Source organism: Podarcis bocagei (assembly GCF_964188305.1).
Source record: "Podarcis bocagei genome assembly, chromosome: 1".
Taxonomy (NCBI): domain Eukaryota; kingdom Metazoa; phylum Chordata; class Lepidosauria; order Squamata; family Lacertidae; genus Podarcis; species Podarcis bocagei.
The window spans coordinates 87,193,419-87,208,597 of NC_138125.1; the positions used below are offsets into that span (position 1 = coordinate 87,193,419).

At 46.9% G+C, this 15,179-nt stretch overlaps 2 protein-coding genes across 2 annotated transcripts; one reads left to right on the plus strand and one right to left on the minus strand.

The window, feature by feature from the left end:
• The first annotated feature begins 897 nt into the window (after window positions 1-897).
• On the plus strand, window positions 898-14,384 carry MTCH2 (mitochondrial carrier 2). The gene is made up of 13 exons (XM_081170372.1): window positions 898-1,114; window positions 4,040-4,124; window positions 5,064-5,170; window positions 7,123-7,149; window positions 7,426-7,482; window positions 9,117-9,174; window positions 9,911-9,962; window positions 10,180-10,239; window positions 10,615-10,708; window positions 11,212-11,259; window positions 11,756-11,823; window positions 13,479-13,554; window positions 14,069-14,384. The coding sequence occupies exons 1-13, from the start codon at window positions 1,028-1,030 to the stop codon at window positions 14,153-14,155; spliced, it is 906 nt and encodes a 301-aa protein (XP_081026498.1). The 5' UTR covers window positions 898-1,027; the 3' UTR covers window positions 14,156-14,384.
• LOC308573467 (phospholipase A2 crotoxin basic subunit CBb-like) lies at window positions 1,121-2,215 on the minus strand (the record flags this gene model as incomplete). Its single annotated transcript, XM_081170384.1, has 1 exon — window positions 1,121-2,215. A coding segment is annotated over one exon (564 nt), but the record flags the coding sequence as incomplete, so codon positions are not given.
• Window positions 14,385-15,179: the final 795 nt, after the last annotated feature.

The following is a 15,179-nucleotide window of genomic DNA, read 5'->3' on the forward strand; positions in this document are numbered from 1 at the left end:
AGATGAGAGTTAGACTTGAATTGCAAACTAAATAGAGCGGTGGTGGCGGCGGCGCTTGCTTTGTTAGTTAGTTTGACTTTCTACTTGGAAAGTGATCCTGCAAATGCTTACTGAACAGCAGGTCTGAAAGAAGAAGTCCTTTGTAGTCAATGTCAATTGTACTACAGTTCTGCCAGGAAGGCATGGAAGTAGAAGAAAAACAACAACCCTGAACATTAAAATGTTCATTAGCCACGAACATTTTAACTAGTAAGCATCTAATGGTACACAGAGCGAAGAAAACCTAACGATTGCTGAAAACCTGACGTATTGGAAAATTAACTACTGTATATTAAACATTCGTTGACTGCCCCGACTTCAATGCCCTCTACGTACTACACATCCGGCGCCTGCCAATGACTTACTTATGTAGCTAAAACTGGGCGCGGATAGTGTACTCTTCTCGCGACAGCTTCTTCCCGGCCTCTCATTCTCCAGTGGCTACTCCGATTAAAAATCTACAATTTCCTACCTCTAGGTCAGAAGATTCTTAGCCCACCTACCGTGTGACGCAAAAGCCTATTTTTTTTTTCTTATTGGCTGTCAGAAACAGAGCTAAGAAGCACGTCGAGAAATGCCAAGAGAAATTCAATGGGACGGGGGGATGTAGAGTTGTGTACCACCGTAGTCCTCGCTGACACTTCAGTTCTATACAGTATTCTGATCCTTTTTACCACCGAGCTGCAAAGCTATAGAGCGGCGACCATAGAGAATCAGCTTTCGGGTTGGTTGGTTTTTACCGGAAGTTCAGGCTGCAGGTCACTGTCAATATTGCTCCCCCCCCCATAGGCTAGGCCTATCGCGCTCTAGAAGTGGCGGAAACAGGGACTAGCTGGAACCGGAAGTAGTTGGAGTGGGAGGGGAGGGAAAGGACGTGGAGGCAGCGGCTCGAGCCGTATCTTCCTCTACCGCAGGTCACGTGGAGGTGGCGCGGTAGCCTCTGCTTCCACCCCCCACCCCCCTCGGCGGAGCCCGGCGCGGCTGCAGCATGGCGGACACGGCCTCTCAGATGCTGCTGGGCTCCGGCCTCACGGTGCTCTCGCAGCCGCTCATGTACGTGAAGGTGCTCGTGCAGGTGAGGCCTTCAGTTCTGGCAGGTTTTCCTCGCTCGTGAGGGCGACGAAGGGGGCGGCACTGAGTGGGTGGGAGGAGGTCAAAGCAGCCCCAGGTTGCCTCCCACCCTCGCTCACTGGGGAAGAAGTTTCCTCCTCGCTCCCAAACGCGTTTCCATGGCAGCGCCCCCCCCCCCGCGCGTAGCCAGCAGCCCCTCAAAGTAGCAGAGTCGCCCTTCGGCTTGGGTCGTATCCGGGCCTTGCTTTGCTTCAGACTTCCTTTTCGCAGGGCGGTGGCTGCTCGCCTCCCTGCCCCGAGGCGTAGCAGCAGCGCCGCCGCCCCGGCGGAGGAAAAAGAAAGCCGCTCGTAGGGACGCGGGAAGCGCTACCTCACTTTCACATCATCCAGACAGCAGGCGCCGTCATTTGCGGTGCAACTTCGCTTTTGAGTCTTTCTTTATTGCGCTGCCTAGAACCGCAGGTATTGAGGTGGGTCCGGCGAGGGGAGCACTTGGGAATCAGCAGCCGCAGCGTCTTCTCTTCCAGAGTTGAATGGTTACTTACGAGCCCCCCCTCGAGACTGGTCGAGGGGAAAGACTTCCCCAGGGTCGAATTTCAGTCCAGTTGCGGTGAACGGCTGGGCAAGGGTCCCTGGGTCCTTTGCAGAGAACCTCCCTGTTGTAGAAAGAATGCTTCCTGCGGGGTTTTGCTGCTGTCAAGCACTCCGCCAGCTGCTTGTCACACTCGCATGCCATCCTGCCGCAGATATTTGTGGACTGGCATTCCGTCTCTGATCCGTTGCATGAGAGTTTGTACCGTTGCCACTTTACCCTGCGGTGACACTTTAAGGATACCCTGGCGTGGCGGTAACAGCAGTCATGAATGAAACAGCACTGATCCACTGCATCCACGGGGCTTCCAGAACCACCAGTTCCACAGTAGCAGCCATATAGATTGAGTCCTAGCAGTGGGATTTGCAACCGGTGCCGGTAACACCAGAGGGTCAAAATCAGATCCAAGACACTGCGTTTCTCTCGCTTGCTGCCTTTGCTGTGTCCGCATTCCTGAGAGAACAAAATTGCCAGTGCTAGCCACAGAACAACCCTCATTGCAGAAGCCACTGTTTAATTTTAGCCAGTTTCAGACTAGCGTACCTCACTCAAATGTTTTTGTGAGCCTGGCTGATTTCTGAATCTGGATCAGTTTTCTGTGCTGGTTTTATGTGTGCCTCGTATTCAAATTTGTCCTCTTCTCATTTTTATTGGTAGCGTTTCGGACACTCCCAGTAGTTCCAGCCTCAAGAACTTCTTTATTTACTATATTTGGCTGCATGTTGCTTTTGGCCAGCTGTGGCTTTGTACTCGTATCGTCATTGGCTGAAAAGCATAGCTGCCCCAGGTACAACAGCCCTGTCTGTTAAAATATTTAACAGCCTGCATATCCACCTTCTAATAAAAAATGCAGGAATGGGAAGCACATTAGCATTTCGGAGTTTGGATACACAAATTCCTATAATGTAAGTTTCAGAATTTAAGGGCAAAGGACAATTGTGAGACTTTCTGTTATTAGCCTCACAGTGGTTCTCATATGATTCACTATACAGAGGATATGTGGAGCTATGTAGTGGGATATCTATCTCAAAAATAAATACCGCCTACCTCTGCCAAGAAAGCACATTGTCTTCTTTGGTAAATTGGACTTGTGAAACACAGTATCCAATTTGTCCGTAAAACTTTTTGCTAAATTGCAGACCTTGTGAGTTATAAACTATGGAAAACATGTTGTCTAGTACAGTGTTTCCCAACCACTGTTCCGCAGCACACTAGTGTGCCGCGAGATGTTGCCTGGTGTGCCGCGAGATGTTGCCTGGAGGGAGGCGGGCGAGTCGGGCGGCGAGAGGCGGGGCGGCGGCGGCGAGGAGAGGCCGCCCAGCGCGGGGCTCTCGCCGTCTGCCTGCCTGGCTGCCTGCGAGCTCGGCGGGCAGCGCCTCCGTCCGCAGCGCCCGCCTCGCGGCTCTCATTCCCTGCCCCTGCCAAAGCTCACCCAGCCAAGCCGCGCTCTCCTTCCTGCCTCGCTTTGCTGCCTCCTCCCCCCCCACCCCCAAAGCTTGGAGGTTCCCCGGCAAGGGGGAGGAAAAAAAATTGAAACTTACACTTTCGTGCGTCCCTCCCGGCGTGACGCTACGCGCTGACGTCACGGGGCTGTAATGGTGGTGTGCCTCGAGATTTTTTTCATCAAACAAGTGTGCCTTTGCCCAAAAAAGGTTAGGAAACACTGGTCTAGTATGATATATTGTGACAAGTCAAGTGGCTATTCACAGCATAAAAAGCAAAATAGCTCCATGTTCTCAACTAGTTGTTTAACATTTAATCACAGCAAACTTATCTTCAGAGTCACCTAGATCACATCAAGGACAAACATTTTAAAATAACTTTACCTGGTTGGAAAAAATGCAGGGGGGAATCACTTTGGAGCGAAGAAGTGGGGGAATATGGTGCAGCGTCTGTGGGGATATATGTTTGGTCTGTATCTCCAAATTTTATTTAAATTATTTATTTCCTGTTCTTTAGCCAAAAAGATTCCCAGAACATCTTATGACAGTCACTAGTAAGACATATATATGTATAGCACTAAGAGATGGCACCTGTTATCCAGTGATCTTGCCAGACTTTCTGCTGAACTGCAGACCACCCAGACATTTAATGTGAGCTACAAACTGTTACCATCTTCTGAATATAGTGGTTTTAGAACTTTAAACTTACAGTTAGTAGCACAGACATAGAATTCTAAGAACAAAAAATTGATCATATTTTCTCTTATGGTTCAGTTTTCAAATGTCCAGTGAGTGGAACAGCTGTAGTTGTTCACTGCTAGGGAATGTTGGGGTTATTCCTTGGGGTGCTGTTCACACTGTAGAGGTTGCTGTAGGCTGTCTCTTTATTTTGAAGGTGGGATATGAACCCCTCCCTCCAACTCTGGGAAGAAATATCTTTGGGCGACAGGTCTATCAGCTGCCTGGTCTCTTTGCTTATGGTGAGTGCATAATGTATAAGATTTGTGAATGAGCCAGAAAGACTTAAAGCAGGATTGGATTGCTGTAATTGTTGCACTGCACTTGGTGGTGCCTATGCCTTTGAAGCAGAGCTTCTCATGTGTACAAGGATTAGCTAGAGATCCTGCAACTGTTGGAACAGTGGCAGTTTATATAGGTAAAGTGGTGAGTCTCAACTCTCAAGAAGCTTCAGTGCTATAGCCATGATCATTGGCTTTTGAATTCATGCAGTGAGACAGAGTTAGAATAACAGGAAAGTACAATGTTTGGGCATCTGAGCCTCTCTCTTCCTGTAGCCTATTGCCCTTCAAGTATCCTTCATATGATTTAGCCTGTGCATGCATGTGCATGTCCCAGCAATGCCACACTTCATGCTCCGACTTGTATATTATTGGCTCTGAGCTTGCTTGCTTTCTTGCACACTGTTACTCAAACTTAGGATCATTAACAAGTAACTTGTTACTGCAACCCAGAGATGGGGGAGCTGTGACCCTCTAGATGTTGTTCAACTTCCTAACCAGTTTGCAATATCTGGGAAATCTGTGACTTTCCCTCCTTGTTGTAGAGGATGGCAGAGTTTGGGAAGGGCAAGCCGGGTTCTGGTGCATGCTGACATTATTTTAAGTGTAGTCCAATGTTCAGTTAAGCATGCTGAAATAAATAGGACATGAGCATGCTTTGCTGTGCAGGAGATTATGCCTGCAGCTGTGTATCGTGACCTTTGTACTGAAGTTTCTAACTTGGCATCAGGCCCGGTCTTCTCTAGCATAGGATAGGCCGAGTTTTAAATAGTTTTGCATCCCTAACTTCTTTTTTTTAAACACATTTTTGAGTGCTGGAATCTCTAGGCAGGTGGGTGAATGGGGTGAGCAGTCAATGTTGAGTATTATCTTTTAATCTGTATTGACTTCTGTTTTCAGCTAAACACATTATGAAGATTGATGGAAGGGCTGGACTCTTCAAAGGTTTGACTCCTCGACTCTGCTCAGGAGCTATCGGCACTATAGTGCACAGTAAGGTTTTACAGGTACTATATAATTTTATTCTATAGCAACATTAGTATGCTAAACATTTCACAATCTGATAAAGTCAGCCATGCCCTGCTAAGCCCTGCCAATAAGGTGTTAGTTGCCTTTTTAAGGCAGTGAAAGTCGTTATTTGGAACACCTGTAGAACAGTGTGCAACTTCAGGTATTATTCCCGCCTTCCCTAGACTCAAGTTGCATTCTTTGGCTTGTCAGAGATTGGAAGGAATGCTTGCTATGGCAAATATGAGGAGCGTGTTTGTAGTTGTCTAGGATTAAGCCTTAGTAAACACAGTGGGCTGTTTCCACATGGAATGTATCACTTGAATTAAGTTTTATCTGCTCCCCTCCTTCTCTTGTGTGCTCCCATTCATTAAATTGCATCCTCTTCAGCGTAAGCCCAAATTTCCAATTGTATTCAAATAATCAGGGTATGGTATGTACTCAGCATTCACACAGGGGTTGTAAACTAGCTTAAAGCTTTGGCAGACAAAATTTGTTCTTAGAGCACCAAAGCATAGCTTAGCATTTTATGGCCCAAGCCAACAACAGTCCCAAATAAAGGTATTTGCAAGTCAGACTTTTTGGTTGCTACCAATAATTATTGTGATTGATGCTGAGAGTGAATGGCAAGATACTTGACAGTTTCATGGGGTGGTTTCCAGCAAAGTATTTTGCTAGTGCAGGGGCTTCTGGCTGTGCAGCAGAACTTCCCTTCCTTCTCCTCTCCCCATGCATCCTCTAAATGTATTCCGGGGGTTACCCCAATCCTCTGAAGCAGATTTGGGGAGGGTGCATGGGTGAGGAGAGTGAGATGAAGTTCTGTTGCACTAACAGAACTACTATTTTGGATACGACACATGGTTTTGACCATACAATCAGGTCTCTAAGCATCAAAACTATTTATAGGATGCACCAATTTAGTTTAGCCTTGTTTTCTGTGGACTGCCTGGATTGCTACTGTGGCCACTTGGTTGTGCCAACCTGTAAGTAGCAGTTTCAGTTTTTTAAGGCTGTTTCTCTGCTTTTAGTTACACAGAAGAACTAGATTGGCAGATGACTCAAATGCACATTGCTTTCAATAATTAATCTGTGAAGAATGCTATATAACTCATAGATATATAAGTAGTGTTGTTACATCTGATACATCTTGGAGAAATCACTGAACATATTGTGGGATAATAGTTGCAGAGTAACATGCAGGTTTTTATAGGTATATGAAAATCCTTCAGAAGTACTGTATTTTTCCATCTATAAGATGCCCCCATGTATAAGAGGACACTTATTTTTTCAGCCCAAAATTAAGAAATAAATATTTTAAACACTGTGTGTATAAGACGACCCCCAATTTTAAACTTTAAAAATTTGGGGAAAAATATAGTCTTATACATGGAAAAATATAGTATGTATTACTTTTCCCCCAAAATTCAGCTGGCTTGCAATAAGAGTACGAGAAGTAATATGTACCTTCTTTTCATTGGGAATAATTCAAGTAACAATCTTGAGGACATTTTTGAGACAGACGGCATGGAGTATTGAAATATATTTTAAAAATTTAAAAATTGTGCAGTAGCACCTTAGAGACCAACTAAGTTTGTTCTTGGTATAAGCTTTCATGTGCATGCACACTTCTTGAGAAACACTGTATCTGAAGAAGTGTAAATGCACACAAGAGCTTATACCAAGAACAAACTTAGTTGGTCTCTAAGGTGCTGCTGGACATTTATTATTATTATTTTATATATTGCGACAGTGTCAGACCAACACGGCTACCTACCTGAATATAGAAGCATGGAATATTCTTATTCTTATTAATTAAATTTATTAGACACCTTTTCTTGCAATCCAATCGTGGGAATGGGAAAGTAAATGCGAAGACAATTACGTATGCTTAAAATGCTGAGAATGAGGAGATAAGCCATGGGCTCATTTTTCTCTGTTTTCCTACTTCTAGCACTGCCAGGAAGCTGATCAAGTTGAGGTAAGTAGGTTCTTAGCTTTTATTTGTTTGCATGAGTTGCTTCTCCCTTTCCCACCCATGTGATTGCTCCTCTATTTCCCTTCCCTGAGCTCATGGGTATTGGGAGGTGGCTGCTGCCTGTATCAGATGGTATGTAGAGTAATGCATTCTCTGGGAGTTCTGGGGTTCTCCAGAATATCTTCCATCCAGAATTAGACAGCACAACAAGATGCCTTCTACAGACAGCACTGGAAATGCCGTCACCCCATGACTTCTGATGCTCACTTTTCTCTCCAGGACCCAGGGATCAGCCCCAAGGAATCCTCGTCCTCCTTGGAGCAAGTTGTTAAGGAGGTAAGAGATGGATTCATTTGTCATGGGCTAAGCTGGGATGTATAGGGACGCGGGTGGCGCTGTGGGTAAAACCTCAGTGCCTAGGGCTTGCCGATCGTATGGTCGGCGGTTCGAATCCCTGCGGCAGGGTGAGCTCCCGTCGTTCGGTCCCAGCTCCTGCCCACCTAGCAGTTCGAAAGCACCCTAAGTGCAAGTAGATAAATAGGTACCGCTTTATAGCGGGAAGGTAAACGGTGTTTCCGTGTGCTGTGCTGGTGCTGGCTCGCCAGAGCAGCTTTGTCACGCTGGCCACGTGACCCGGAAGTGTCTCCGGACAGCGCTGGCCCCCGGCCTCTTAAGTGAGATGGGCGCACAACCCTAGAGTCTGTCAAGACTGGCCCGTACGGGCAGGGGTACCCTTACCTTACCTTTAAGCTGGGATGTATTAGGATTTCACATGCACAGGTGCCAGGGTTGAATGGTGACAATCTGTTCCCTGACAGAACTGATCAGGCATTGTGTTTTGGATAAATTAACATGGGCAGCCTCCAGGAATAGGAGCCAAGCTTGGCTCCCCTTCAAAAGAGGCACTTCCACCTACCCACTGCTAAAAGATGCTGGGGGAGCAGGAGGGTGTGTGAGGTGAATGACTGGGTGGCAAAGACAAGTCAGGCAGTGGGGAACCATTTAGAGCAGCGGTTCTCAAGCTGTGGGTCCCCAGATGTTGAACTACAACTCCCATCATCCCTGAGCTTTGGCCTTCCTAGCTAGGGGTGATGGGAGTTGTAGTTCAACAACATCTGGGGACCCACAGCTTGAGAAAGGCTGTTTTAGAACCTATGGGGCCCTTGGTTGGTGCCTGGCAATGGTGCAGAAGTGTCCCACATTGCAGCCTGCCAGTTTTGTTCCATATCAGTGAACAGAGGCCAGGATAACTGACTTTAAGCATGCAATATTGGGTTGTAATTAACCCAGCATTAAGGAGGGTTCTGCTTGCCCAAAGGAGCAATTTATTCTCTCCTCCCACTGTGCACTGTCCTGGGGGTTCTCTCAATCCTCCAGAGCAGATTTTAGGAGGATGTGGCAAGAGGAGAGGGAGGGAAAGACCTGTTACGTGAGTGGGAATCCTTGCATTGGCTTCCATGGGGGGGAGGAGACTGGGGGAAAAGCACATTGTACAAGCAGAAGCCCTTGGGCAGGGCTTCTGCTGATGAGTTTGTTAGGTGAATCCCACCCAATATGACAAGATGTCTGCAAGCTGTTTAAAGGGGAGTGTACATCCAGGAACAGAAGTCCTAGAACTAGAGAGATGAGGCACCTAGAAAGAGCCCTTCCAGTGTGCTATAGTGGGCAATAGGATGCACTTGGAAAGTCTGTGCCTAGCGTGATAATAGAGCAAAGCACTGTCTCTAAATGAGTTGAAACCTGTGGCTCGGCTGAAACTAGCTTTGATTGGTAGAGGAATTATAAACTCAGTTTTAATCTCAAAGTGCAGCTTCTTAACACAAATGCTTCGAGTTGTAACTCACACTAAGTGACAGCCATTAGGTGCTTTAGTGGAACCTGGTCAGATGGGGAGCATTCTGTCACTTTAAATCTTGCCATTTCCTTGGCTGGCTTTCTGCTGATGTTTTTGCCATTCCTTTTGGTCATAGACTTCTCAAGAGATGATTGCACGTTCTGCTGCTACGCTAGTCACCCACCCTTTTCATGGTAAGTGGGGGCTGTAGCCCTTTGGTCACTGCCAGCACACATTTACCTCTCTGGCAACAAGAAAGAGGAAAGTCATTCACCAGCCTTTCCTTGTTACATTCAGGTCCCTTCATGGTCATTGTTTTTTGTGCTTCGGGTATCCATCTTGCACACTGCTGGCTTTGATCAATTATCTGATATGTAATTATTTCCTGATGACATTTATACTCCGTTTTTCCTAATCAGCTGAAGGTGCCTAACAAAATGAGTCAAAACACACTGGAAGCCAGTGCAGCTGTTTCAGTAAGGGGGTCACATGGTCCCTGTACGCAGCCCCTGTTAACAGGCTGGCTGCACCATTCTGCCAATTGTAGCTTTCAAAAGCAGCCCAATGTAGAGAGCATTGCAGTAATCCAAATGTGATGTGTATGAGGCAAGTGTTGTCGTGACCAAGAATGGGCATAGTTGGCACACTGGTGTCAGCTAGGCAAAGGCATTCTGGCCCCAGCTGTCACTTGGGCATCCAAGGTCATAGCTCCTTACCATGAGCCTGAATTTTCAAGGGGCATTCTATTCCATTTAACTGTGGTTGAACCCCTGTTCCCGAACCAGGGGCATATCTGTCCTGTCGTGAGTTAAGCTTCAATTAGGAGAGTGGCGAAGTAGTGTGTTCCTGTGTTGGCCTGAGTAGGGGAAGGAGAGTGGGGAGGATCCTTGCTGATGTCATTTCCCTTTTCCCTCCGTCCTTGTCCTTCAGTGATCACGTTGAGGTGTATGGTGCAGTTCATTGGCAGAGAGACCAAGTACAGGTATGTGCATATTTGTGACCAGGCGGCTTCCTTTGGACTTTAGCCCACAAGGCCAATGCCTTTTTTGTAGGAGAACTTAAAAAGAGGCCAGGGAGCAATTAGTGTGTGAGCACAGAGGTTTCCTGTCATCGTTGAAGTTGAAAATGGGGAGGGGGTCAGGGAGAGCCACTTGTTTCTTGATTTCTGAGAGTAAATTAATTTCTTTCTTAATTTTCAGTGGGGTGTTGAGCTCCTTTGTCACCATTTACCGGGAAGAGGGCATCTTGGGATTTTTTGCGTGAGTACTTGCTTGTGTGTGTGTGGGGGGGTGAACTTCCTTTTGTACCTGCCATGGTTGTTGGTTCATGGGGGACATGGTGAACAGGGAGGGACAGAGGGCGAGTCCAATTATGGCCAGAGCTCGTGGGAGGCAGAATGTTCAACTAGTTGAAACTTTGATCTAATTCAGCCCAGATTTTCTTAAGCAGATTGTGATCTTTCTTGGGAGAATGTGTAACATTGTGCTTTGCACTAAAGTTGATCAGCCTCCCATCATGGAAATACAGCCAGATTTTCTGCCTCACACACTGGAGGGAAGCGTGCATATGTATGTAACATGTTATTTCCAGGCAGTATGTGGCCTTCTCACTTAACAGTTTTTTTCCTTTTCCAGGGGCCTTATTCCCCGCCTGCTTGGGGACATCCTGTCCTTGTGGCTCTGTAACATGCTGGCCTACCTCATCAATACCTATGCACTGGAGAATGGGGTAAGTAGACTACAGGTAGTGTGATGTATGGGGTGTAGGCAATGGAGTGCTGAGCTCAGGTAGGCAGGTATGAAAGGTTTCCTCCCCTAGCCTTGGTCAGCTTAAAGGGTCCCTATTGTGGTCCTGTTGCATATCCTCCTGAGCAATACAGTGGAACCTCGGATTAGGTTACCCTCAGGTAATGTAAACTTCGGGTTGTGAAAATGGCAAACCTGGAAGTGTTTTGCCGCACGCACATGTGCAGAAGCGGTCTCTCCGGTTGCGAAAACTTTGGGATACGGCTGGACCTCCTGAACGGATCCCGTTCACAACCAGAGGTACCACTGTATATCCTTTTTGTCCCCAGCCTCTGAATGTGGTTGCCTGTTGCTACCTCCATTACATCTAGTACTTTCAGGCAGCTCCTTCAGATTTTGCTCCAGTGCAGGGATTATGATGGATTTGGGAATGATTACTCTTAATTGAGGAACAGGGGTCAGTTACTTTGTTTCTCTTCTTTCTAGGTCTCCACCATGACTGAGATGAAAAGCTATTCTCAGGCTGTCACTGGAGTGAGTGTATAGTTCATTTCTCTTTCCTGTGGGAAGAGGGGGCGGGTTGTGTCCTGAGGATGTGAGCGTAGGCATGAGCACTTCATCCTGAAGTTTGGGGGTGATGCTGGTGATGTCCTGTGCAAGAAGCCTTGCAAGCTGTACACCTCAGGATCTCTGTTCAATACCTGTGAGATCCGTCTGATCTCTGGTGCTGAGCTCCTAAGTAGGTGCTGTTGCTTGGCTCAAACTACTGTTCGGCTTAAGCTGAACAATTACCAGCCATTTCATTTTATCTGCTTCATGATTGCTGTGAACTCCTGTCCTGAAACAGAATTGCGACTGCAATAACGCTTCACTGCCCTGTGGAGCTCCTTCTCTCTAGCCTAAGGCATGCTCCCTGCAACTACAGCTCTAAGAAGGTTCTGCCATTAAGAGGCCATCAGCTGGGTGGGGCTTGTGAAGGAAAACTGAGGGACTCTTTTCATTGGTGTATTTTGCTGTATTGTATCTGCAGTTCTTTGCCAGTATGCTGACTTACCCCTTTGTACTCGTCTCAAACCTGATGGCCATTAATAGTTGTGGGTGAGTGCAGAGTCTGATTTCTCTAACTTGGCTTTTGATTGTGTGTTTTCAAATGTATAATACAAGCAGTTCAGTCTCATTTAGTCTTGGTTTGTCAGGTCCCTTTCCTTCATGAAGCAATGAGAGTTTTAGCAATGTGCTGCATCTCGCATCTGTTCTCTTCATATTTTCAGCAGCTGCTTTTCAGTGTTTAGGTACCACAACCCACAGAGCTTGAAAATAAAGCATCTGACATGGAAAGTCTCCTAGAATAGCTCTTAAGGGTTTAATTTAAAAGTTCAGTGGTCAAAGAGCCATCTCCTTCACTGCGCCCTGCCTATGTTCAAAATAGTTGTGGCTGGAGATGCAGCTAAGGACTTCTAAAAATTTGAACCTGGCTTTCAATCTTGTGGTCATCTGCAAATCCAGTAAATATTTTTAAATTCATGTGGACACTACAGGTCTATTCAATAGATTTCCAATCTCAAGAGAAAATAAGGGATCTGTCCTGTTTCTCCCCGTGGTTGTCCAGCTTTTTTTATTCATTTTTATCTTACTACAGTACATGGTTTATGGGTGTTGATTTTATTAATGAGTCTGATCACACAGAGGTAGAAAATTGTGATTCTTTCATTGTTTGATGGGTTAGACCAAGCTTCCTCAACCTTGTCCCCCCCAGATATTTTGAGACTACAATTCCCATCATTCCTGACCACTGGTCCCGCTAGCTAGGGATCATGGGAGTTGTAGGCCAAAAACATCTGGAGGGCCAAGGTTGAGGAAGCTTGGGTTAGACACTGGGATGTACCTTCTGGCCACAAGGAGACAGGATGTTGAGAACTGTGGAGTCTCTTGAGAAAATACTTAAATTATAGGTCTGGTTCATGCATGACATGAAACCATAGTTAATGTGAATGAGCATGTTATGGGCTTACTGCTTGGTTTGGAGAGAAGCAAACCACAACCCTTGTGTTTCAGACGCTACAACAAGCCAGGATTTGTGGTTTGTTGCTCCCCATGCAGACAGAAGCTGAGGAGAAGTGAAGTAAGGACTTCTGAGCCCACTGCGCTTTCACAATAAACCATGGTTAAACTCGCATTAAACCATGGTTTTAAGCATTAACCATGGCTATGTGCAGGGACGCGGGTGGCGCTGTGGTCTAAACCACAGAGCCTAGGGCTTGCTGATCAGAAGGTTGGCAGTTCGAATCCCTGTGATGGGATGAGCTCCCATTGTTCGGTCCCAGCTCCTGCCCACCTAGCAGTTCAAAAGCATGTCAAGTGCAAGTAGATAAATAGGTACTGCTCCAGTGGGAAGGTAAAAGGTGTTTCTGTGTGCTGCTCTGGTTTGCCAGAAGCGGCTTAGTCACGCTGGCCACATGACCCGGAAGTTGTACGCCGGCTGCAAGCCTGAACTGCTGGTGTACAAATGCATTTTTATCTAGAAGGAACAGACCTTTTACTTTGCTCATTGATTCAGACCTGTCTCACTCTCTTTCTTTTTTTAATGTAAAAGCTCAGCCTGAATGTTCTTTGAAGTAATTGTTCTAGTCTAGAAGTTGCATCTGGGCTACTGTTTCCCAAGTGACTATGAAGCTAGAAATGCATGTTCTGCACATGGGATATTGTTGGTGAGCTGTTTTGGTAAATTACCCTGGTCTCTTGCTGTTTCTCAGGCTCGCTGGTGGCCTCCCTCCTTATGCCCCAGCCTACTCGTCCTGGTTACACTGCTGGAGCCAGCTACAGGGGGAGGTATGTCTGTTTTGTCTGCCCTTTCATTAGAGGACCATAGCATCTTGCCCTTGATGTGGGTGGGAGAGGAAATTGGCAATACAGAGTCCCCCTCTCCAATTCTTCCAGGGGTTTTGGCCGTTGGGTGTACCAGCCTCCCAAGCAAGGATGCCAGACCAAGATCTCTCTGTGTGGCTTGGGGTGCCCTCACCTCTTCTGGGTGCATTCCAGCTGCCACACCAAGTGTTGATTTTCCAGGGTGGGCAAGCTTCATCTCTTGGGGCTTAGTTTTATGGTTGGGAGAGCCTTGAAATAGGGAGCCGTCTCCAAGCTCTTTCTTTCTTCAGGAAAGAAGAGAGAAAGAGACTCTGCCCCCACTCCAATTAAAACAGATTGCCCCTGACAGAATTTGACCCTCAATGGGGGGGGGGAACCCCTCTGTATTTGTTGCTGGCAAGATGCTGGACCTCTGTCCCCAAAGTCTCAGTCTCTATTCACATTCCCTCTCATGCCTCCTTTTCCCTCGTGTTTTCAGGGTAACATGAGCAGAGGGAACAGCCTGTTTTTCCGGAAGGTGCCTGCAGGGAAGCGGTATGTGTGGGAAGAGAAGAGATTTCACTGAGCCCTGGGCCTCTTGTGACCGTTCCAGATGCACAGAATGATGGCAGTGTGTTGATTTCTATACAGTTTTTAAAAAAAGAAAAATAATCAAATTAATCTTGGGCAATGGACCTGGCTGTGAGCATGACTTAATGGCAAGTGTGATGGGGGGAGTTTCATTTCCGTCTCTCAGATCGGTGGAAGGCAGCAGGGGCAAGGATGACAGGAAAGCTACCCCTGTCAGAGGAAGAGGGGAAAAAAGACGGCTTACACTGTTGGGAATGTGGAGAGTTCTTTTCCTTTTCCTGAGAGCACTGATGTCTGTGTTGATGGGAATGCTATCTTTCTCCCCAGCTCCTACCTTCTGATGGTACCATCCCAGGACTACTGTGGGTTGCTGGGGGAAAGTGGACCAATATTTTTTTTCCTCCTGTCCCCAGACAGTACAGCTCTTAGCCTTCTCCCCTTCAAACATTTTGTTATATTCAGGCATGAAAAGATTGCCGGCAAATTGCTAGCCCTGCTTTGCTGTGCAGGGAGTTAAGCATTATGGAAGCTGTGGTGGGCAAATCAAGCATGTATGCTGTCACCAAGCAGATCTGGAGTGTGCCTCTAAATTTCCTTGGCAACACTCTTGTGATAGCCACCATGGAGAATGTTGCTTGAAATGGTTCCACACTGCCATTGCATGGGGGGGGTGTTTCAGGGCAGATGCTCACTATGTGGATTAGGCAGGCTTCCTCCCCTTACCCAATCAAGCCACTGCAAGCAGTCAGATATGTGGTGGAAATGACCCAGTCTGGCCATTAAGAGGTGGTGTGCACAAGGCTCCCACACAGTGACGGCTGCCATATCGTGATACAAATTGGCCTCTCTCTGGTCACAGTAATTTGTGGATCGTGCCTCCACAGCCGAAATGTTGGGGCACTCTGGGGAACAAGTCCCTGCATCTCATCTGCTACTGTTTCAGGAGTTCTGAACAAACTGGGGGGGGGGGGGGATAGAAAGCAACTGTCTTCTGAAAGTGTTTTTCCAAGAGGATTGAA

What these genes read in the sequence shown, in the direction of transcription:
- MTCH2 (XM_081170372.1), top strand. Translation starts at nt 1,028, where the DNA reads ATGGCGGACACGGCCTCTCAGATGCTGCTGGGCTCCGGCCTCACGGTG. An exon ending in AGTCACCCACCCTTTTCATG is followed by an intron (nt 9,175 to 9,910) that starts GTAAGTGGGGGC and finishes CTTGTCCTTCAG; the next exon opens with TGATCACGTTGAGGTGTATG. An exon ending in GGCATCTTGGGATTTTTTGC is followed by an intron (nt 10,240 to 10,614) that starts GTGAGTACTTGC and finishes TTCCTTTTCCAG; the next exon opens with GGGCCTTATTCCCCGCCTGC.